Raw genomic sequence first — 24647 nt, 5'->3', positions numbered from 1 at the left:
AGTTAGTTTCTTAATTCTGAGTTCTAATTTGATTGCCCTGTGGTCTGAGAGACTGTTATGATTTCCATTCTTCTGCATTTGCTGAGGAGTAATTTACTTCCAATTATGTGGTCAGTATTAGAGTAGGTGCAATGCAGTGCTGAGAAGAATGTATATTCTGTGGACTTGGGGTGGAGATTTCTGTAGATCTCTATTAGGTCCTCCTGGTCCAGATCTGAGTTCAAGTCCTGGATATCCTTGTTAATTTTCTGTCTCGTTGATCTGTCTAATATTGACAGTGGAGTGTTAAAGTTTCCCACTGATATTGTGTGGGAGTCTAAGTCTCTGTAGGTCGTTAAGAACTTGCTTTATGTACCTGGGTGCTCCTGTATTGGGTGTGTATATATGTAGGATTGTTAGTTCTTCTTGATACATTGATATTTTTACTATTATGTAAATGCCCTTCTTTGTCTCTTTTGATCTTTGTTGGTTTAAAGTCCATTTTATCGGAGACTAGGATTGCAACTCCAGCTTTTTTTTTTGCTCTCCATTTGCTTGATAATCTTTCTCCATCCCTTTATTTTGAGCCTATGTGTGTCCTTGCATGTGAGATGGGTTTCCTGAATACAGCACATCGATGGGTCTTGACTTTTTATCCAGTTTGCCAGACTGTGTATTTTGATTGGGGTATTTAGCCCATTTATGTTTAAGGTTAATATTGCTATGTGTGAATTCGATCCTGCCATTTTGATGCTAGCTAGATGTATTGCTCATTAGTTTGCATTTTCTTCATTGTGTCGATGTTCTTTACCAGTTGGTATGTTTTTGGAATGGCTGGTACTGGTTGTTTCTTTCCTTGTTTAGTGCTTCTTTCAGGAGCTCATGTAAGGCAGGCCTGGTGGTGACAAAATCTCTCAGCAATTGCTTGTTCATAAAGGATTTTCTTTCTCTTTGCTTATGAAGCTTGGTTTGGCTGGATATGAAATTCTAGGTTGAAAGTTCTTTTCTTTAAGGATGTTGAATATTGGTCCCCACTCTCTTCTGGCTTATAGGGTTTCTGCGGAGTGATCAGCTGTGAGTCTGATGGGCTTCCCTTTGTGGGTAACCTGACCTTTCTCTCTTGCTGTTATTAGTGTTTTTTCCTTCATTTCAACCCTGGTGTATCTGACGATTATGTGCCTTGGGGTTGGTCTTCTTGAGGAATATCTTTGTGGTGTTCTCTGTATTTCCTGTACTTGAATGTTGGCCTGCCTTGCTAGGTTGGGGAAGTTCTCCTGGATAATATCCTGAAGAGTGTTTTCCAGCTTGGATTCATTCTGTCATATTCAGGTATACCTATCAAATGTAGATTAGGTCTCTTCACATAATCCTGTATTTATTGGAGCCTTTGTTCATTTCTTTTCATTCTTTTTTTCTCTATTCTTGCCTTCTTACTTTATTTCATTGAGTCGCTCTTCAATCTCTGATGTCCTTTCTTCTGCTTGGTCGATTTAGCTATTGAAACTTGTGTAATGCTTCATGAAGTTCTTGTGCTGTGTTTTCCAGCTCCATCAAGTTGTTTATATTCTTCTCTAAGCTATTTATTCTAGTTAGCATCTCATCTAACCTTTTTTCTAGGTTCTTAGTTTCTTTGCATTAGGTTAGCATATGTTTTTTTAGCTTTGAGAAGTGTATTATTACCCAACTTTTGAAGCCTGTTTCTGTCAGTTCATCAGATTCATTCTCCATCCACCTTTGATCCCTAGCTGGTGAGGAGTTGTGATCCTTTGGAGGAGGAGAGGCATTCTGGTTTTTGGTGTTTTCATCCTTTTTGTGCTGGTTTCTTCCCATCTTAGTGGCTTTATCTACCTATGGTCTTTGTGGTTGGTGACTTTCGGATGGGGTCTCTGAGTGGACATCGTTTTTGTTGATGATGAAGTTATTTCTTTCTGTTTCTTAGTTTTCCTTGTTACGGTCAGGCCCCTTTGCTGCAGGACTGCTGGAGGTCCACTCCAGACCCTGCTTGCCTGGGGATCACATGTGGGGGCTGCAGAACAGGAAGGGTTGCTGCTGGTTTTTTCCTCTACTATCCTCATCCCAGAAGGGTACCCTCCAGATGTTGGCCTGAGGTCTCCTTTATGAGGTGTCTCTTTGGGTATGGAGCTGCTTGAGGAGATAGTCTGTCCCTTGTAGGAGCTCAGGTGCTGTGCTGGGAGCTCCATTGTTCCATGCAGAGCTGCTGGGCAGGTACTTTTAAGTCTGCTGCAGTGAAACTAATAATCACCTCTTTTCCCAAGTGCTCTGTCCTAGGAAGGTCAGCTTTATTTATAAGTTCCTGTTGTGCTGCTGCCTTTTTTCGTAGATGCCCTGCCCTGCATGGAGTAGTCTAGTCACAGTCTGCCAGCGGAGGCATTGCTGAGCTGTCACAGGCTCTGCCCAACTGCTATGTGAACTGCCTTGGTGGTGGCGGACTGCCTCATTAGTGGTAGTCGCCTTCCCTGCACTGAGCTGGACCACCCTGTGTCCAGCTGCACTTGCTGCAAAACTCTCAATCCAGAGTGTTTCCAGTTGCTTGTTTTGTGGGGGTGGTACCCACTGAGTTAGATTGCCTGGCTCCCTGTCTCTGCTCCCTCCCTTTCAGTTTAATGGGCGGCTCTGTCTTCCAGATGTTCCAGGTGCCAGTTGAAACGACCACCCATATTTGTGTGAGTTTCTATGCGCCAGCCTGGCACCAGCTGAAACTGCCATGCTGAAAACTTATGGCACTTTTCCGCCCAGGAATCTCCTGGTCTGTGGACAGTGAAAATCTGTTTGGAAATGCAGTGGGCACTCGCCCTCTGCGTTGTTCTTTCTGGGAACTGCACTCCAGAGCTGTTCCTGTTTGGCCGTCTTGGATCCTTTCCTTTTAATCTGTTATTTAGGACAGAATTTAAAAATTTTGTGCTGACGTGTTTATTTTTATTGTTGGTTCCTAATTTAATTACATTATATTTAAAAAAAACCCAAAACATAATAAATATGCTTTATATGGTATTGATTGACTTTGTGACCTACTACTGGGTTGGTACAAAAGTAATTGCAGTTTTTGCCACTACTTTTAATATAATATTTTGCAACAACATAATATATGGTCAGTTTTTATAATGTTCTATCTGTACTTTCAAGGAAAATATATATTTTTAAATTTATTGGCTGGGGAATATGTGTATATGTGCATAGTATTTGACCAAGGTTGTTGTTTTGGTCATTCTGATAATATCTTTTTCAATTTTTATCATATTTGATATGTCAGTTTTCTGATGGAGTTGTATTAAAGCTCCTGCTACAATTGCGGGTTTATCAGTTTCAGTATTTCATTTTTGCTTCATATTTTTGGAAGTTATGCTATTAGTGGAAACAATATCATTATTATAAAATTTTTGGTGGATTGCTCCTTTTATTATTACATTGAGTCTCTATTCCTATTAATGATTTGCCTTAGGAAGGTATTTCTTAGGTTGGGCACAGTGGGTCACAGCTGAAACCCAGCACTTCGGGAGGTGGAGGTGGGAGGATCTCTTGAGTCTGGGAGCTCAAGACCAGCCTGGGCAACATAGAAAAACCCCATCTCTACAGAAATATAAAAATTAGCCAGACATGCTGGTGTGCAACTGTGGTCCCAGCTAATCCTGAGATCACACCACTGCACTCCAGCCTGGGCAACAAAGTGAAACCCTGTCTCAAAAAAAAAAAAAAGTTACTTCTTGTCTGATAGTATTATTACAGGCTTTATTTTGATTAGCATTTTCCTAGTATGTACATTTTGTCTTTTCAGTCTTTCTATGTGTTGTGTTTTAGTTGGGACTCTTAGAAGATGTATATAGCTGGATTGTTAAAATTCACATTATTATTATTTAGTATGTTGAATTTAATCCAATTATATACATGTATTGATCGACTTATGACCTATGCAACTTACGACCGTTCAACTTTACGACCACAATCGCTAGCCACGACTGCTCCGCGTCTGGCAGCGCAAATGTTGCCCAGCTGGGCATATGACAGTGCGACATGTTTCCTATGGTATTTTTTACACCTGTATTTTGTATTTTTGTATGCACTTGTATTTTGTAATTTTGTATGTTTTGCAAATATTAAACCAGTTGTACTGATAATGCAGTGTTTTGCTTAAACCTGACGAATGTAAAAATAAGAAACAAAATGGTGTAGAGATGATACATATGGCATAAAATGAACAAAGAAAATTATGATATATAACAATAATGAAAGAAAATTATGATAAAATATGACATAAAGATTTTTATAACATCATTTCACAGTACTGTACATATAGCCTACTCAACTTAAGCCCAAATCGTGTTACGACCGGTCTGTCGGAACCAATCGTGGTCATAAGTCGAGCACTAGCTGTAATCATTACTGATCTATTTAGACTTATTACTATCTTATTTTGTGGTTTCTATTTGCCATTCCTTCTTCCCCTCTCTTCTTTTCCCTTGTTTTCTTTTGGGTTGAAAAATACTGGTTTTCTACCACTGTGCTAGTATGGATACTACGTTACAACATGCATAGTACTATATGCGTTTCATAGTTTTGTGTTTTTAGGAGTTACCATTAGTTATATAACACAGATACCTGCTGTGCATTATTTTAATGATGTCTAAAGTTATGCCCGTTTCTCACCTCCTGAACACACATGAACCTCAGTAGTATGCTTGAAGTATCCACTCAACACCCTTCCCCATTTTTGTCTTATTATTGCTTTAGGTTTTAATTTTACCCTTGTGCAAACTCAGACACATTGGTTTTTGCTTGTTTGCCTTTACTCAATGGTAAATTTACTGCCATAGTTTCTCAATTTCTGTTCTCATCATTGTTTCATATGGTCCGTGCTTTCCCTCTTCTTTCAGTTTTTATTTCCTTGGTGTGGTTCTTTAGCATCACTCTTACTTGAGTCTGTAAAGTCTGGTTATGTCTTTATTTTGTTCTTTCCTCTCTCTCTTTTTTGAAATGGAGTCTCACTTTGTCACCCAGGCTGGAGTGCAGTGGTGTGATCTCAGCTCACTGCAACCTCTGTGTCCTGGATCAAGCGATTCTCCCACCTTGACCTTCTGAGTGGCAGGGATTACAGGCACACGCTACTATGTCAGGCTGATTTTATTTTATTTTTTAAATTTTTATTTATTCATTTAAAAAGAAAGAAAAAAAAGAAAGACAGACAGAAAGAAAAAAAAAACAATGAAGGAGAGGAAGTAAGAGGAAGAGGGAGAGAGGACTGAAGTGTTGCTTTATTGGCCAGGCTAGAATGCGGTCTAAAAATGGATATTGAAAACCTCTTTTATCCCAATAATTGTGCTTAATTATGGAGACGGAAAAAAATGAGGGAAGAAAGTTACAAGCAGCCAACCAAGATTTCATTTAAACCTGTAAGTAGGTGTGATGTGGTGCTAATAAGAGTGTATTTTGTGTATTTAAAGTGGAGAGTTTAAATCTCTCACTTATCCTTCTTATTGATTTTATTTTTTTAAACTCTTTTATTTTGATTTTATTATTTTTAACTCTTTTGATTTTACGTTTTTTTTTTTTTTTTTTTGAGATGGAGTTTCGCTCTTGTTACCCAGGCTGGAGTGCAATGGCGCAATCTCGGCTCACCACAACCTCCGCCTCCTGGGTTCAGGCAATTCTCCTGTCTCAGCCTCCTTAGTAGCTGGGATTACAGGCACACGCCACCATGTCCAGCTAATTTTTTGTATTTTTAGTAGAGACGGGGTTTCACCATGTTGACCAGGATGGTCTCGATCTCTTGACCTCGTGATCCACCCGCCTCGGCCTCCCAAAGTGCTGGGATTACAGGCGTGAGCCACTGCGCCCGGCCTGATTTTACTATTTTTAAACTCATCTCTCACTTATCCTTCTTATTGATTTTATTTTATTTATTTATTTATTTATTTTTTTGAGACGGAGTTTCGCTCTTGTTACCCAGGCTGGAGTGCAATGGCGCGATCTTGGCTCACCGCAACCTCCGCCTCCTGGGTTCAGGCAGTTCTCCTGCCTCAGCCTCCTGAGTAGCTGGGATTACAGGCACGCGCCACCATGCCCAGCTAATTTTTTGTATTTTTAGTAGAGACGGGGTTTCACCATGTTGACCAGGATGGTCTCGATCTCTCGACCTCGTGATCCACCCGCCTCGGCCTCCCAAAGTGCTGGGATTACAGGCTTGAGCCACCGTGCCCGGCTGTTTTTTTTAGACGGAGTTTCACTCTTGTTGCCCAGGCTGGAATTCAATGACGCAATCTCAGCTCACTGCAACCTCCGCCTCCTGGGTTCAGGCAATTCTCCTGCCTCAGCCTTCTGAGTAGCTGGGATTACAGGCATGCACCACCATGCCCAGCTAATTTTGTATTTTTAGTAGAGATGGGGTTTCTCCATGTTGGCCAGGCTGGGCTCAAACTCCTGACCTCAGGTGATCCGCCTGCCTCAGCCTCCCAAACTGTTGGGATTACAGGCTCGAGCCGTGACACCTGGCATTGCTCTTAAACAGCAGTTTAAGGAGACAAGAAAATTCTAGGTTTTTATTGTGCCACCACACACGACTAATTTTTGTATTTTAGTAGAGACAAGGTTTTGCCATGTTGGCCAGGCTGGTCTCAAACGCCTGACCTCAAGGTGATCCATCCACCTTGGCCTCCCAAAATGCTGGGATTACAGGCATAAACCACCGCACTCAGCCAATTTCTCCTTAGCACTTTGAAGCCATTCCTTCGTTGTTCTCTGGCATCTGCTGTTGTAGAAGAGAAATCTGCTATCAATCTTATTATCACTTTGGATGTTTTTTTCCCCTGTGATAGTTTTAGGATTAGGATTGTTTATTCTTAAGGTTTTGCTGTATCTAGGTGTGAGTTAATACTCATCTTGCATGGTACTTGAGTGTACTTCCAAGCTGTAGACTCCTATCTTCCTTCAATTACAGGAGAGAAAAGAGCCATTTTACTCTTAAGTGTTGATTCTCCTGTATTCTGTCCTTTTTTCTGGAGTTCCTGTTGGATATATCTTGGAATCTCTCACTTATCCTTCTTATTGATTAATTGATATTTTATTTTATTAATATTTTCTAGCTTACGAGTTCTCTCTTGATTGGGCCCAGGCTGGAGTTTGTCACATCTGTTGGGTTTTTCATTTTTATGACTGTATAATACTTTTTGTTTCTAAGGTTTTATATCTGTCTTTAACATTTTTGTTCTTTTGTATAATTGCTTGCTCTTCATTAATAGAAGTTATTCCTTTATCATTTTAAAAATATCTTAAACACACATTAGAAAGTATTATATTGTTTCATAAAATTATTTTCACTAGAAGTGAATTCATGTTACATAATTTTGTTGACTGTCTTTCTTGGTGTTATATTTTATTCATGTGCCTTAGAATTTAGATCTAGGATGAAGTTTAATTTTGTGGGGAGTGTCTTTTTGTCACTTTTAACTTCTCTTTTAACCTCTTTTGTGCTCACATCTGTCTAGTGATTGTGGCTTCTTCCACTCAGCTTCCCAAGGCCCCAGTACAGAAACATGGTTTCTGTTCTGTGGTGATATTGGGGATATCTGGATCCAGCCACAGAGCTGGGGCTTGGGGGAGGGAGTATAATTTGACTGATTCTTTGTTCTTCAGTCTCCTTGGGCCTGCGGATTGCCACATGTGGTAGCATCAGACAGGGGTTTGCATCTGAATATGTTTTTTCCAGCCTCATTTGCTTTTCCACCCCAGCTGTAAGCAGAACTTGAACACAGACTCTGGTCTCATGGAGCGCTTTTAGATCCCTCTGTACTCAGCAGGAAGCAGACTGCTGGCTCTTACAGCCTATGTGCGAGCAAGAAGCCCAGCAGGCCCGAGGCTTCAACCTTGTTCATCGCAGTGTGTTTCTGTTCATTTTCACGTTCACAAAAATGTTTATTTTGTTTTTCAGCATTGCTTATCTTTCTGGTTTTCTTTTTTTGATATTTAATCTATCCTTGCTATGTATTCACAGCATAGGGAGTGCATACTTTGGTACTTAATCTATCCTTACTATGTGTTCAGAGCATGGGGAGTGCATCAGAGTTGAATTTAAATAGTCATTTTCACCAGAAGTAGAAGCTTGAGTATTTATATTTAGCTTCCAGCACCTAAATAACCCTGTAACCCTGGAATGAGGCCAGGTGCCCTGTAGGAATCGTGTCTATCTTTTTATCTTTCTATCAAAAGTACCTGTCATGTCCCTACACATAGTAGATGCTCAACAAACAGTATTTGTTCATTGACCTCTGAAATACAATTGAGTGGCTTAAACAGCTAATGCTATATCTGTATTTATACTTACGGTATCAAACAGCTAAACATCACTGGGAAATTCAAGAACAGCAGAAAGGAATGATCATGACTCTTACCTGTGACTCCTGTTGAAAATGATCCCGTATGTTGTCTTTTCAAACAAGATATATTCATGTAACTAGTTTCTGTTCTTGAAAGTAGAAACATTACTCCTTCTATTAGACATTTTGCTTTCTGAAAATAGAACAAGTAAAACCTGAACAAGTGAGAACTGGTTCGAATTAAAGAGATTTCAGGTCCAACTCTTCAAGCCAAAGGGATTTTCAAATGGTTATTTTAAAATGTGAATCTACATGTGGTCTTCTGTGGTTTCAGCAGTTATAGGAAATGACAGGCCACTGTATCAGTCAGCTTTTGCTGTATAACGCGCTATTTCAAAACACAGCGACTTAAGACAAAAAATGTTCATTTAGTTTATGATCCTGTGGGTCAGCAATTTGGGCTGGGGGCACTGAGTGGGTGGGCTGGTATGGCTGATCCATGCTGGGCTCACTCACCTGTTGCTGGTCAGCTGCCAGGTGAGCTGAGGGCTTGATGGTCCAAGGTTGCTCAGGTGAGATGGCTGATCTCTGATCCACGTGGTCTTTCATTCTCCAACAAGGCAGCCCAGACTTAGTCAGGTGGAGATGGTGACAGCAGACTCCAGAGAGGGAGCAGAAGTATCTGTAGAGCCTCTTGGTAGGTACTGATTTGAACTTTATAGCTATACAGTGTGGTTTACACTCTTCCATCTGCCCAAGCAAGTCGAAGGGTGGAAAAATAGATTTAACTTCTTAACAGGAGGAGCTGCAAAACCTGTGGACACTTTTGCAATCTACCATGGCAACAAAATGTGGAGGCCCCACTCCCCACCCCAGGAGAGATTGTGTAACTTTCCTTAGATTCTCAGACTATTATCTTCAAAGTTGAGAATCAATATGTTCAATGATGTCACTACTGAACAACAACGAAAATGTTTAGGAGAGCTAACTGATGGATACATCTGTTACAACACTGCTTGGTGTGTGGAAATGAGATTTTTGATTTTTCCTATTGAAAGTTATGCCTTGTATCAAGACATTAGGATAGTTCTGACTTTTGTACTCAGCCTGTAAAGTAAGGATTCTTGTCTAGTGTACCAGATAACTTCTGTTATGTGGCAAACCACCCCAAAATTCAGTGGTTTAAAGCAACACTGTTTATTGGACTCCTGTTTCCATGCCTCAACAGGTGGGGCTGGTCTCAGCCGGGTGGCTCTGATTCTGAGGATGGACTGGTTGTCTCCTTGCTGGGTGTCTGGGCTGCTTGTTTCTCTCCAGTAAATTAGTCTGGGCTTATTCACAGGGTAGCAACGGTGTTTAAAGAGAGTGGGTGGAAGCACACAAGATCTATTATTGTCTAGCAAGGCTTGTTTCTGTGTGGTCAAAACAAGTCACGAGCCCAGCCCAGATTCACTGGTTAGGGAGATAGACTCCAGCTCTAGCTGGGAGGAACTGCAGAGACTCAGGACAAGGAGGATGGAGAACCCTGGCCATTTAATAGTCTTCTATATCTGTTTTCTTCAAGAAATCCCTTCTCACACTTCAAATTTAAGTTAAATACTGTCTTCACTTAGATTCTTCCTATTAAATTGTAATACTGCATGTGTAATAGTAGTAGTTACTACACTTGGGTTTAAAACAACCTGCAGTCTTTTCACCATTAATTGATGGCACTTCCCTTACTAAGGATTTGTATATTCATAGTACTATTTTAAAGGCATAAACAGATGTTAATGTATTTTGCTAAAGAAAATGACTGAACATATTTTCTTCTTCCCATTTGTCTTCCTCGTTGTTTAATCCAACTGAACTGGTGCCAGACTTGCTTTTCTAAAGGGTTTCTCTAACTGTGTTTGATGAAGACTCTTTAGGGATCTCTCACTCATACCCTTTAGCTTGGCATTTGAGAATCTGTGCTCTGGGCGTTGCCTGACTTTCAGATTTTATTTTCCTCCATTCTCCCTTGCACTAGTTTTCACAGTTAAACACAATTTATTGCTGTCTTTTGAACACATTGGCCATATACAAATTGTCCTCAGCTCTTGGGCAACATTTTTGGTTGTTACAACTGTGTGTGGGGTGTGTGTGTGTGTGTGTGTGTGTGTGTGTCCATGCATGCAGTACTAGCCTTTAGCAAGTAGAGACCGGGGGTGCTGCTAAACATCTTGCAGTGCACAGGACAGCCCCCACAACAGAGAATTATCTGCTATAAATATCAGTAGAACTGAGGCTGAGGAAACCTGTCCTATCCATTCCTGCCTCTGGCTCTTTTTCTTCATGGTCCCTCATCCCAGAAGGCCTTGCCTTCAGTGCTGCCCGATGAAATGTTCCCTGTCCTTAGCCGGGCGCGGTGGCTCAAGCCTGTAATCCCAGCACTTTGGGAGGCTGAGGCGGGTGGATCACGAGGTCAAGAGATCGAGACCATCCTGGTCAACATGGTGAAACCCTGTCTCTACTAAAGATACAAAAAATTAGCTGGGCATGGTGGCGTGTGTCTGTAATCCCAGCTACTCGGGAGGCTGAGGCAGGAGAATTGCCTGAACCCAGGAGGCGGAGGTTGCGGTGAGCCGAGATCGCGCCATTGCACTCCAGCCTGGGTAACAAGAGCGAAACTCCCTCTCAAAAAAAAAAAAATGTTCCCTGTCCTTAAAAAGCCGGCTCAAATGCCACATCTTCTAGAAAACAGATCCTGCATGAACCCACTCCCAGTGCTGTGGGCTCTCAGAGCTCACTCTGTGCATCACCGAAGTGTCTACCACTTAGTGCATTTACAATAATTTGTATCTAGTACTATTAGTTTTCAGTGGTTCTTATTGTTCCTTCCTTGTTTTTTAGTTGAATGTTTGTGTGTTGACTCTTCTGCTGAACTGTGTTCCTTGATGACAAGTATCTCTCTTGCCTTTGTCTTACAGCACTTGCCATGTGTTTTACATATAGTAGGTGCATAGTAAACATCTGCTGACTGCATGAGAAATGTATGTCTTCCTATGCCTTTAGATATGGTCACCCTGGGGGTCCAACAATTTTCTTAAAGGACTTTGTTCAAAAAAATCCAACAAGTTGAATCCAAGTTTTTTTTTGTTTTTGTTTTTAATGATTTAGGTCAGAAACGGTGATAAATCATTGTACAACGCAATTATTTATGTTTATTTCTGCAGCTGTTTAGTGAAAAAATAAGTGGTGCTGAAGGAACTAAACTAGACGACGAGTTTCTTGACATGGAAAGGGTAAGAGAGTATTTTCATATGTAAATTGATTAGAAACTGACTTTCATTGTGATATGAGATATACTGCTATTGTAAAGAATATTCGAGTGGAAATCTAGGCTGTTTAACTATAGATGTGGATTATGCAATCCACAAGGCAGTGCTTTCCGACATCCCAGCCGAAATCAGATCCTCCCTCTGTAGCCACATCTAGCCTGGGCAAGTGGAGTAATGAGATCGATGTAGCTAACTGGTTCCCTCTAGTGGCCAGAAGTCAGAATGTGCAAAAGATGGGTAATCTTGGTAGTAATTGCAAGGCCAAAGTAATTGGTAGTGCATGTTTTAGATAATCAAAATGTATTTCTGGAACAAGATTTTTCAAATGCATAATGATTTAGTCACCATGTGGGGGACTCAGGCTCTGTTCCTATGTGTTGCAGGAGCTGCATAATAAATAACTTTTCTCCTGGTTCTGCCACTAGAACTAGCAGTGTGAACTTGGATACGTTAATTTATCTTTTGGAACTGATACAGGGATGATAAGTGTGCCCTCCTTGCCTCACATGGATGTTGTGAGAATACTGCAAACATTAACGTATTTGAAATAACTTAGAAAAAATATGACTGGCTTGGAACAGAAATAATTGTAACGTGCTCTAAAGAAAAATGCTATCATATCTGTCTCTTAACAGAGTCCCAGTCAGCTGTGTGGAGTTACTGATGTGGAGGTAGAACTAGAACCACCAGCATTAACAAGATACTGTTTCCTTCCTCATTGTCTGGGCCTTTTAAACATAGCCTTGATTTAATAATTAGACCCTCCCAGAGGAGAGAGGGAGGAAATGAAGCAAGGCATCCACCCTCAGGTGCAACATCAAGGCAGGTAGCAGAGATGTCAGCAGGTGCTGGGGAAGGAATTCCAGCCCTGGGCTGGGTACAGCCTGGGAGAGTATCTCATCAGGATGCCTTGGCTCTGGCCAGCTCGTCTTTCAGGGAGTTCTCTGTTTTCTGGATGAGAGCTATTAAGTGTCTAGAAATCTTAATGCCTTGAGGAGTAAAAGCTTATTTTGTTTTTGCTTTCGAAAAAAAACTTAATTTCTGAGTCTTAAATCCATAGAAACATGTTCACACCGTTAACATACTATAAATTACTTAAAAAACCCTTAACATACAAAGCTGTGATGTGTTGCTTTGTTACTAACAAAACGATCCAGTTGAAATGTCAAATTTGAAAGCATTTTTCCAAGAGTTTTAGTGTCAGCTGATGGATTGAGATCCTTCTTGCTTACCTCCTTTTCTCTCCAAAACCCCAGTGAGTTACAGAAAAAAATATAAAATCTATTATCTGTTTTATTACAGCGTTGAAAAGCATGGAAACATGACCAGAAGTTTTAAAAACCTCCCAGAAGAGATGCATTAGATAGTATTAGACCCACCTAAAACATGATACAGGAATGAGAAAGTAATAGGAAAATATATTCTGTAATAAATGTTAACCATATAAAAATAGAGGAAGAATAGTAAAATCAAAATAAAAGTTGATACAAGAGAAGCACTAAATGAAAAAAGCTTTTTAATTATAAAAAGATAGTCAGTGTAGTCTATCAGGAAATTATAATAGTTATGAACCATTCTGCACTACATAACATAGCATCTGAATTTGTAAGGTAGGAGCTGTGAGAAATACATGGATAGTTGATAAAGATAGAAGTAGACTTCACATACCTCTCTCATAAAATAGATTAAACTGACGATAATCAATAGGCTCATGATTTGCATTGAATATGATTAATAACTTTGATTATAAATAAATATAAATATCTGCATCCTCAAAATTGATAATGTGCATTTTTTTTCAAATTCCTTTGGAACAAATAAAGTAATGAATTTTGTACTAGGTTACAGAAAAAAACTCAGTAAAATTTTCCAAAGTGATACCATAGAATGCAAAAATTGTGAGGGAAGGTGCAGCTTTGGAAATTTAAAAATATGTAAAAATAATTTTTAAAGAGCAAATGGAAAGTAAAATGACATTATTTAGGCACAAGTGGCAATTCTGTATGTCAAAACCTGTGATATGTGGCTAAATTTTAAATGTATTTAAAGAAAATAAATGTTGGGAGAAAAATGAATAAATCATGCAATCCAAGAAGCTAGGAAATCAACAGCAAATTAAATCACTCTAGGTAGGCAGCAGAAATCAATATAAATTAAAAACAGATTAGTGAAATAGAAAACAACCACAAAAAGATAGAAACAATAAAACCAAGAGCTTTTGAAAGCCTGAAAACAACAAACCTCTACCAAGTTTGACCAAGAGGGAGAAAAAGGAAAAAACACAAATTACTTAAGGAAGGAGAAAGAGGATATGGCCACTGATAGCATTTTTTAAAAAGAGAATACCATAAATAAGCATCAGAAATGAGAGGTGCTAGCAGCTCTCTCAAGCAGGAGCTGGGCCTAAGGGAGTCAGTGGCACAGGCTTTGGACGCCTCGTGGGCAGGATGCCAGCATTAAACAGAAATTCCAGACTTAACCAACCAGGATGCCTCCATACCAGGTTGACCTCACAAAAATAATTTTCACCACTCTGATTTTCTCTGTTTTTCTTAATGGTTTGGCAAGATAGTTGCATAGCATTTTGTTAACTCACACACACACACACACACACACACACGCGCGTCCCTGGTTATTCTAGGAGGGAGATTTTGTTAAGCTACATGAGTTTTTGTTTGTTTTGTTGTTGTTGTTGTTGTTGTTGTTTTTTTGATGCTCATCTTGACTGTCCACATTAGCCAACATGTTTACTCTTCAATTTGTAAAGGGTTTATTTCTAGCTTTGATGCTTGGGCTGGTGAGTGGCAGCCCCAGTATGTCCATGCCAGGGCCCATGAGGACTTGCAAATTTTTGGTCATTTGTTTCTTGGGCTTTTTTGTTTCAAAAGTTATAAAAACATCTGAAGTAGAAAATGCCCCCACTCTAATTCCTCTCATCATCGTCATCATTCTGAGGTGACCCTTAGCTTTCTGGTGACTTTTCATGTCCAAAAGGGTTGTATAAGTTTTGTTTTATTTAATATCTAATTTATTACATTGTAAATCTAAAATCCTCATTCTTCTTCAGCTTTAGGCTGAACTTATGAATCTTATTTCCAAATTTAGTACTTGTGCTATAGGATGATAATCTTATAGTTAATTTTCATTTGAGGTTGCGTTAATTAACCCATAAGCTTAACAGATTCAATCCTAAATATTTACCACCAGTTATAAAATTAAGCAAATTATCTTAGACATTTCAAACTATAATCACCAAGGCAATGTGTAGGATTCCCTCCAACTTCACATCAAATCTGTAACAGCATTTTCCTAAGCCCTTATATTTCTTGTAACTCTAAGACATAAACATTTAGGTTATTGGATTCTCTTAAATATTTCAAAGATCTTGGCAAACAGCTGAACACACCAAAGAGAGCTCAAAGTCACAAAACTTGTTACTAGGCCAAACACACACACACATGCCCACTTGCACACACAGCACATGAGTATCAGTAATACAGGTTTGACTCCCTTTTTTTTTTTTTTTTAATCATTTCTGCACTGTCTTTTAAAACTTTCCTGGGGCTCCAAATTAATGTATTTAGCCAAAATTAATGTATTTAGCTAAGGGGGAACAAATACCATTTCAGGGTGGACAAGATCGATTTGTTGCAAACTTGTGACCCTGGCCAGATCATAGTTTTCTAAATTACAAAAATGATGTCTTCATTATAAATCGCTCTGCAGCTTGCTTTCTTCCTTAGCAATGTACTTTGAATATTGATCTTCCTTACTTTTTTTTCCTTAAGATTAAAGAGTATTCCTTTACTTGGATGTTTCATAAATTATCCATTCAGTCTCCTATTGATTTCCATTTTCAATATTACATAAAATGGCCTAATGAACATGTTTTTCCCTTCACTGCAATTTGCTGATGTGTTTCTAAAAGGATAAATCCTTAGAAATATAATAGCTGGCTCATTAATATGCCTATTAATAAGAACTTCTGCCTTGATCTCCAAAAACGTATCCTTTTGCATTCCTGTTGTGTATGAAATGACCCATTACTCCATACCCATATAATAGCTGATATTGGGTATAATTGATTTTAAAAATGTTTTAACAATATGGAGAGTGTAAAGTACCTCCTTTTTATTTACAGTTGTGAATATTTTTTCAAATCTTTGTAGGTAGCTTGTGTTTTTCCTCTTGCTCTGTTGCCCAGGCTGAAATGCAGTGGCACAATCTCGGCTCACTGCAACCTCTGCCTCCTGGGTTCAAGCAATTCTTCCACCTCAGCCTTTCAAGTAGCTGAGATTACAGTCACCCGCCATCATGCCTGGCTAATTTTTGTATTTTTGTAGAGACCGGGTTTCACTATGTTGGCTAACCTGGTCTTGAACTTCTGACCTCAGGTGACCCACCCACCTCAGTCTAAGGTGTGTGCCACCTTGCCCAGCCTTTTCCTTCTTTCTAGTTTGTTTAAATGGGAGTTTTGAATATTATAGATACTAACCCTTTGTCTTTATATATTTTTGTTGGCTGCTGTTGTCAAACTTCATGTACTGTGTCTTTTCCTGTTCAGTTTTTAAGCTTTTATGGAGTCAGAATTTTGGTCTTTATTTATGACATGTGAGTTTCAGGTCCTGGTTAGAAGTTTCTTCCCACTCCAGTATTTCAAAATACTCTCCTTTAAATGTTAGTCATTTTATAGTCTTTTTCTTAGGTTGATATTTTAAATCATGTATATAGTATGAAAAATCACTTTACTATCAATTTGCCAAACTGTAACAAAAAATAAAAAAGTTGAAATTATGATGGGATTTGAATGAATTTTGCATCTTAATTTGGGGAGAATGCGTATCTTTCCAAAACTGAGTTTTCCCATCTAAGAATGTGGTTTTTCAAATAGGTGTTGTGAATGTCTCATAATAGTTATTCCTTGTTAATGCATTTTATTGCTTTTATGAATAAGATATTTTTCTTTACATTTTCTCCTGGACTACTGATGTTATAAATATAGCTAGTGCAACTTGTATTTTAATTTTATTGTCTATTCCCATATTAGCTCTCTGGTTAACTAACAACCAGAAAGTCCAGGAATGGTTTTGCACAAGGAAGGATTCAGTCTTAACCATAAAGGGTTAACTTTCAGGGAAAGTTTGAGGAAAACTTTGATGTTAACATCTTCTGACCATAGCACAAATGAATATGTTTATTGTATTATAATATTAATGATTATGATTCTTTTATTGTTGATTACTGAGCTAGTTGCCAATATGAATCATTATTATGGCATCCTTATATAAGTATAGAAATTCAAGTTCACCTATCAGATAAGGAGAGTTTGATTCATGTCTAGTGTTAGCTTTGAGAGACTTCCAGATATATCTAATAATCTAATGGAGCATAATAACTTTTGCAGATTTTCTAAATATTACCTTAATATTCATTTTAATGTTAAAAGGAAAAGTAAATTAATGTTCTACAACGTCACTGGAAGGAGGGGATGTTCCAAAATCAAAAACTGAAAAAATATTGCCTCTCCCAAAAATGTTGAAAACATTCATTTGGATAAAATCATCATAATGATGTTATAAGAATTAAATTAATGAAAATTACTCTTCTATTTGTTCTGTGAATGTATTGAGTTTGTCATTTACTAATGTTTTAAAATTTTTGCTTTTAAGAAAATAGATGTTACCAATAAAGCTGTTGCAGAAATTCTTTCAAAAACCACTGAATATCTTCAGCCAAATCCAGGTAAAGTTGAAATATTCTCTTGTTTATTTGCTGTCACAGACCCTAATAACCCGTGTTTACTTGGTGTTTAGTTGACATAATCTAGAAACAATGTCCTCTGTGTCCCAGTAATGAAATTCAGTTTTTAAAGCTGAGTCTCCAGTGACCAAAGGTAGTTGCAGTCAGTCCTACTGATGAGAAACAGAACAACTATTTCTGTGAACTTCAGTTGACATCATCCGAATGGAGTTCTGGTCATAGCAACAAGGCAGTGCTGAGCAAAGGTTTTTTATGAGTTACTTCAGAAAGCCACTAAACATTTGGCAATTTTTTTTTTACTCCCTTATTTCCTCTTTATAATTTTTTAAAATTCTGCTTTTGTGTACCGTATACATAGAAGTATATGTGGATTTGAAAGGGCTTTCTCTTTATGGCTCAAATGCTGGAGAAGAAAGGTGTGGTGAATATGAAAGACAGTGTACGTCCAGTGTCACATCAGCTTCTCCACAGAAGGTCTGGGTTTCTAGGTCCCCAAGCAGCATCCTGGGACTTAGATATTTTCCCAAGTTGTAAATTATAGGAACCAGTAGAGGGCGCCTAAGCCTTGAGTTCTGTAGATTTCTGAAGCCGACTTTCCTTTTTAGAGATTATTTGCATGGAGTTCCTGTGATTCCCTTGGCTGTAGGAATCAGCACAAACCTAACCATTTGAAAATTGAGAAAGTAAAAATTTAAGAATATAAATTTTATCAGATGTATCCAGGCAGGTTCATTACAATTGCATTGATGATAATAGCTTTGAAAATCATAAGAATATCTTCTCCCTGGCTGCATCAGTGATTGAAATGAGCCATGCCAATTTCTTTTCCTGATATGTCAGTCAGTCAAATATTTAATGAGTGCTTTCTCTGCACTAGAGGATTTTGGGGTGCTGGAATACACTATGAAGTCAGACAGATACTCCACCCTCATACATCTGACCCTTGAATGGGATGAGGAGGTGTTGGCCAACAATAGAAGTGTCCACTGGCCAGAGGTCTCCAGTTATTCCTAGGGAAGAGGCAGCCTTAGGAACCCTCTTACCCAGTTTAATAGCTCTCACCTACATTCCTGCTACATCCCACATCCCCCTCCAACAGTGGGAAGTAGACTGTGAACTCCTTGAGGGCAAAGGCTGTCTCTGGAGTCCCAGTAATAAGCAAGTGTGTTGTTGCACAGGGCCCAATACAGCAATGAGTAAATACTTATTACCTGAGTCAGAGGAAGTAAAGGAAGGTAAGACAGTGATGCCCGTTACTTCCTTAGGGAGCAGGGGCTGAGCTGCACCTGGGACCAGCCACACAAGGCTAGCGTTCACTAGTAGGGGCAGGGGTGTTCTGTCTCTTCCTATGGTTCTGCCTCCTAAACAGCAGCAGCTGCCTCCCATAATTCTGAATACCATTAGGCCGAATCAGTCCTTGGGAAGAGTGAGAGTGATCAGTTGGTTGTTTGAAACATCCTCCTCGGCAATTCTGTTTTTGTTTACATTTAAAGAAAAAGCATGTCGGTGTCACACAGGGTCAGTGTCTGACTTCACGTGTTAGCAATTGCAAGCTTTCCAAAGGGTCTCGCTTGAGGGGTGGTGCTCAGAAAATCCCGGGTCACTATTATTTGAAGTCAGCAATGTGCGCCATCATTTCTGTGGTTCATGATGGCTGTGCAGCAGGGCACTTAGCACCCACCTTGGTAAAGAACCTAGAAAATTACGTGGGAAAATTAAATAGTTCACACACGTTCGTTTCAGGCCTCGGGTCGCTGGCATTTTGCTTAAGGTGATCTCAGTTTTGGCAGCTGTGCTTGTTAAATGCTATGTACCTGCCACTCCATCTTGTAACTTTAAAGAATTACAAATGACAATGTTTTTAAGCATACAGAGCTAAGCTAGGAATGCTGAACACTGTGTCGAAGATCCGCGGGCAGGTGAAGACCACGGGATACCCGCAGACGGAAGGCTTGCTGGGGGACTGTATGCTGAAATATGGGAAGGAGCTCGGGGAAGACTCCACCTTTGGTGAGTTATTCAGAAATCACCTGGGGGAGCTGAGAACTCCAGTATGCTTTTAGGTTATGCACAAACCCTTTAGTTTAACGACCTTTGTTATTTTTCCATATTACCAAAGTAATACATGTTAAATGGCAGGAGGTTTAGAAAAGATAGGTAAGTAAAATAAAGAAAAAGAAAAATGCTAACATCACCTGTAATCCCATATCCACTGATTGGCCTAATTAAACTCTGTCTTGTATCTTTTTTTTTTTTTTAAGACCGGGTCTTTTCCCACGCCATAGTACAGTGGCATGATCTTGGCTGACTACAACCTTCGCCTCCCAGGTTCAAACAACTCTTGTGCCTCAGCCTTCTGAGTAGCTGAGATTACAGGCTCAAGGCACCATGCCTGGCTAATTTTTTGTATTTTTAATAGAGACAGGGTTTTGCCATGATGGCCAGGCTGGTTTTGAACTCCTGACCTCAAGCAATCTGCCCACCTTGGCCTCCCAAGTGCTGGGATTATAGGGTGAGCCACAGTACTCAGCCTATTGTGGATCTTTATGCCTTGTTTATTTTTATTACATGTATTCATACGTACTTTTAAAAATGACAATAAGGCCGGGCGCGGTGGCTCACACCTGTAATCCCAGCACTTTGGGAGGCTGAGGCGGGTGGATAATGAGGTCTGGAAATCGAGACCATCCTGGCCAACATGGTGAAACCCCATCTCTACTCAAATACAAAAATCAGCTGGCCATGGTGGCACATGCTTGTAGTCCCAGCTACTTGGGAGGCTGGGGCAGGAGAATTGCTTGAACCCAGGAGGCAGAGGTTGCAGTGAGCTGAGATCACACCAGTGCACTCCAGCCCGGCACTTGGTGACAGAGCAGGAGTCTGCCTCAAAAAAAAAAAGACAATAAGGCTATAGTACATATACTCTATGGTAACACCGACTATATCGTGATCCATATCATAAAATAATTCATATCATAAAACAATCTTCTATGATATTATTTTTAGCGGCTACATAATATTCCATGTGTCATAGTTTGTTCAGTCAATCTCATTTACTAAATAAATTTTTCTTTATGTAGAAACATTTTACATAGCATTTACAATGACCATTTCCATAGGTAAATCTTTGGGATATCCAAAATTATATTCTTTGACATAATTTAGACAAAATGCCTAGTATAAAATTGCTGAGTCAAGAGTATGCTCATTTTTCAGGTTTTGAAAGCATATTCGCAGCTCACCCTTCAGAAAGGTTCCACCCATTTGACACTGTTGCCAGGATTGAGTGAGGGTATGTTTCTCAACACAGTTCCTGACCCCAGGGATTATCTTTCTAGTTTACTTTTAAATAACTGATCATTTGATATGTAGTGTCTAAAAATGATATGTCATTGCCGTTTTGGATCACATGTGAGGTAGAATTTTTTTGTGTGTTTGTCATTGATTTTGTGAATTGTGTGTTGTGTCCTTAAGCCTGCTTTTGTATTAGGAGGTCAATTTTTTTTTTCCCTCCTGTCTCACGAGGTCTTTAAATGGTCAGGATATTTGCCCATTGACTGTCTTGTATGTTGACGAGATTTTTTCCCAGGTAAGCATTTACCTCTGGACGTTGTTTATGAAGTTCATTTCAATGGAGAGAGATTTTTATTTTTTATTTAGTGAAGCTCTTTAGTCTTCCTTTATGGTTTCTAGCTTTTTGGAATCATGTTTAGCAGATCTTTTTCATTCCACTCCCTGGCAAAGGATATAAATGTTTACTTATTCTTGTTTTTGAATCCTGTATTTTCTTTTCTTAACTTTAAATTTCCACGCTCCCGCATTTATTGGGGCTATAGTGCAATCGGGTTCTCATTTTGTTTTCTGACAAATAAATAGCTTGTTCCAGTACTTTATGGAAAAGTTCAACTTGCTCTTGATGTTTTGAAATGATTCTTTCATTATAGACTAAATTTTTATACATTAAGCTTATGGTCTTTCTCTTTTGTTTCTTGATCTATATCCTGTTTTGATTCAGCATCATGTTGTTTCAAGCATTGAAGTTTTAAAACATACTTTAATATATTTTACTAAAAATTTAGGTATTTTATTGTAAAAAGTTCACAGACACACTTACTGGTTTTATTTTTCCAGGTGAAACTTAAGTCCCTGCTATTTAAAAAAGTCATTAAATTTTGATTGAGATTCATTTAAATTAATACATTAAATTGAGGATGAATTGGATTTAATGTATTAGGTATTCCAAAAGAATTTGGCATATTTGCTATTCATGTAGTAGTAACAAGGCAGGAGATAGAAGTTGAGAAATCAAATGTTTGGCCACAGTAATCATTCTAGGAAATTGGAGAAAATATATTTTGAAAAAAAATTTAAAATTCAAGCATCCAAACATTAATTAGTGACAAAGGGTAACATTCACCCTTAGAGCAGTATAGTGTGAATTTTATTTTCATTCCAAGGGCCAATGGGGACCAGATGGCCTATTTCTTACTCTGAAGGCACATCAGTGAAGGGAACAGGTGAGACTGCCAGGCAGGCCCTGAAATCCAAGGACGCTCCTGCTGTGCACCTGGCCTTGGTGACAGCCAGACAGTTTGGTAGCTTCCCAGGTGCCCAGCAACCTAAAGGAACTCAGGTTAAGGAAGAGAACTGATGTCATCAGGGCATCAGGAACAGATGGACTTCTGCTGTTCCAAGGAAGAGGCTGTGCCTTTGGATGTTTTCTTTTGGGGAGCCACATGCTGGGACCTCCTACAACGCAGAAACCTCAGTGGGTGGAAGCTGAGCCCCAGACCCGTGTGGAATTTGACAGCACCAGTCTCGGACAAGGAGAGGGAATGTCAGATTTAGGGAGGTGGTAGCCCCTGCTCAAAGTGTCGTCTTTGGAGTCTCCAACATATGAAAATATTTCTGTCATTGACATTGTGAGGCACTGGCACTGGTGGCAGAGGGACTGGCTTGGGGGGTCAGGCAATACCATTTCTCACCATTTGGGCGGGAAAAGAGTCCACAGGATAGGAAGGGACATTTTGTCTTCATTTAGGAATGGTTTAGAAACACACTTTGGAGAGTTGAGCTAAGGGAATTTAGCTTCCAAGGAGGAATGAAGGTACCACTGGGTCTGAATGGAGTCCTGGGAAAGCCTTAGTTTAGAGTAACAGTTCCTACTTCTGTTTTGCAAGGTCCTATCTATCTTATATGTTTCTGTTTTTTTTATTTTGTTTTGTTTTTTTTTACTGAGTGTCGCTCTGTCGCCCAGGCTAGAGTGCAGTGGTGCGATCTCAGCTCACTGCAACATCTGCCTCCCAAGATCAAGTGATTTTCCTGCTTCAGCCTCCCCAGTAGCTGGGATTACAGGCGCACACCACCACACCTGGCTAAGTTCTGTATTTTTAGTAGAAATGGGGTTTCAGCATGTTAGTCAGGCTGAGCTCAAACTCCTGACTTCATGACCTGCCCACCTCGGCCTCCCAAAGCGCTGGGATTACAGGTGTGAGCCACCACGCCCGGCTGCCATCTCTGTTTTACAGGTGAATACGTTGTCCGTGCCCTCAACTGATGGGGGAAACAACTCAAAGGTCAGACTTAGGCTGGGCTTTAAGATCTTCTTCAAGCCTAGAAATTGAGAAACCTCAATCTCCATCTTTTTACAAGATCAGTTTGGAAAACCCCAAATATAGGAAAAATAGTCGATTCTAGTGCAACGTTTGCCAGGCATGTTTTCCAGAGACTCTGCACCCCTCACTGAACAGAGAACTAGAGGGCACCTGGTTTGCAATAATCTTGCAAATTACTACAGATTGACTGGACTGAGATACCACGCTGTAATCCAGGAAAAACTGCCTGTCACTACCCAAGCCGGAAGGCTGGCCTGGGCCCCAGTGTACCACCAGACCCCCACCCCACCCTGCTGACAGGATGTCCCATGTGACATCAGCAGGCTTTCTTTGACATCAAGAGAGGGCAGGGAGCCTTAGAACCTTCTAGAAGGATACAGGGAGTAGCCTTGAGAAGATCCCACAGCTAGAAGCTGAGATGTTTTATTTGTTTATTTCTATTGTAATCTTTATTGGTTAACACTTGGTCCCATGAGTGAATCCTTTCATTGTTTACAAAGAGATTTTATTCTAGAGCTTCCAAGGAACCCTCCGTGCCAGTTTCCCAAAGTACCAGTTTTTTTAAAAGGATCTTTATCCCCATCTAGTGGCCCCAATGGTAAGTACTTCGGTCTGCCCATCTCAGCTGTACAGTATTTGCTGTGGTGGTGAAGTGCAGAACATAGAGAGGAAAACGCAGAAAATAGGAAGCCTTGCTTTCTCTTTTTTATTCTGATCCAGGATTCCGAGGCCCTGGAGCAAGGACTTTGCTACACCATCATCCACAGACTTTTGGTAAAGAATGAAATAAATAGCACTGTTAACCTGGAGTAGTCTCCCGAAGAACCTTATATATTTGTGTTTTCTATTCAAGGCAATGCATTGATAGAAGTTGGTGAATCCATGAAGCTAATGGCTGAGGTGAAAGACTCTCTTGATATTAATGTAAAGCAAACTTTTATTGATCCACTTCAGTTACTACAAGATAAAGATTTAAAAGAGATTGGGGTAAGTCTTCTAGGATATAAATATATCTGTTGCAAAATGATGTTTATATTTAAAATCATTAGAACGTTTCAACACGGACTTATTGAGGGAATCATCTTATGATACTTGTAGGTAGGGTAAAAATAACTCAGTTTTATTTTCCTGGGTTCACTGGAAAGGAGTGCCAGGATCCATTAGCCCTATCTACCGTGGAGATAGGGCAGGATAATGGGACGGGATGTAAGCCATATTCTTCCAGCTGGAAATTCTGTATCTAGTTGAAGCCAGATCAAAGCCAGGCTAAAAATCCATATTTTGGCACTATTTATTACATAAAGTAATTGTATAGCTTTGTAGTTGATTTTTTTATTATCAAAATCATACCACAGTTGCAAGTTTTGATGTGTTGCCCTGGTGGTCATTATTTTCCATTACTTCTCAAGAAAATCAATACTTGGAAATTGAATGTTTCATTTGGAAAACTGTTAAAAATGGCTTGCATGGGAACTTTCAGGTACCTGGAAGTAACTGCATACCACTTGCATGGTGGCATTTTTGTAGATGTGCAAAAACAGCCCCAAGACTTCTGCACCACTAGGGATTTCTACTCTGGAGGTACAAGCACTCTCTTATGGATATGCACAGAAGATGTTCCTCCAGGTGCCCTCCAGCATGATCTGAGGGCAGCCTGGGCCAGGTTG

General features: G+C 39.6%; 1 protein-coding gene across 5 annotated transcripts in view; it reads left to right on the top strand.

Moving 5' to 3' along the window:
• Nucleotides 1–24647, top strand: part of SH3GL3 (SH3 domain containing GRB2 like 3, endophilin A3) — a 169824-nt gene that overhangs the window by 104490 nt on the left and 40687 nt on the right. For 4 of the 5 annotated variants that reach the window (XR_012517823.1, XM_010350199.3, XM_074399946.1 and 1 more), the window contains exons 2-5: nt 11501–11569; nt 17275–17347; nt 19232–19375; nt 23834–23967. Coding sequence is in view for 4 of the 5 variants with exons in the window: in XM_010350199.3 (XP_010348501.1) it covers nt 11501–11569; nt 17275–17347; nt 19232–19375; nt 23834–23967 (420 nt within the window). In the remaining variant the exon portion in view is untranslated. Of the gene's footprint in view, nt 1–11500; nt 11570–17274; nt 17348–19231; nt 19376–23833; nt 23968–24647 lie in introns of those variants that run through there. The other variant, XM_010350204.3, reaches the window with a different exon arrangement.

Source organism: Saimiri boliviensis, chromosome 5 (genome assembly GCF_048565385.1).
Source record: "Saimiri boliviensis isolate mSaiBol1 chromosome 5, mSaiBol1.pri, whole genome shotgun sequence".
Lineage (NCBI taxonomy): Eukaryota > Metazoa > Chordata > Mammalia > Primates > Cebidae > Saimiri > Saimiri boliviensis.
The sequence above is the reverse complement of the archived record's forward strand: the minus strand, read 5'-3'. Positions and strand labels throughout refer to the sequence as shown.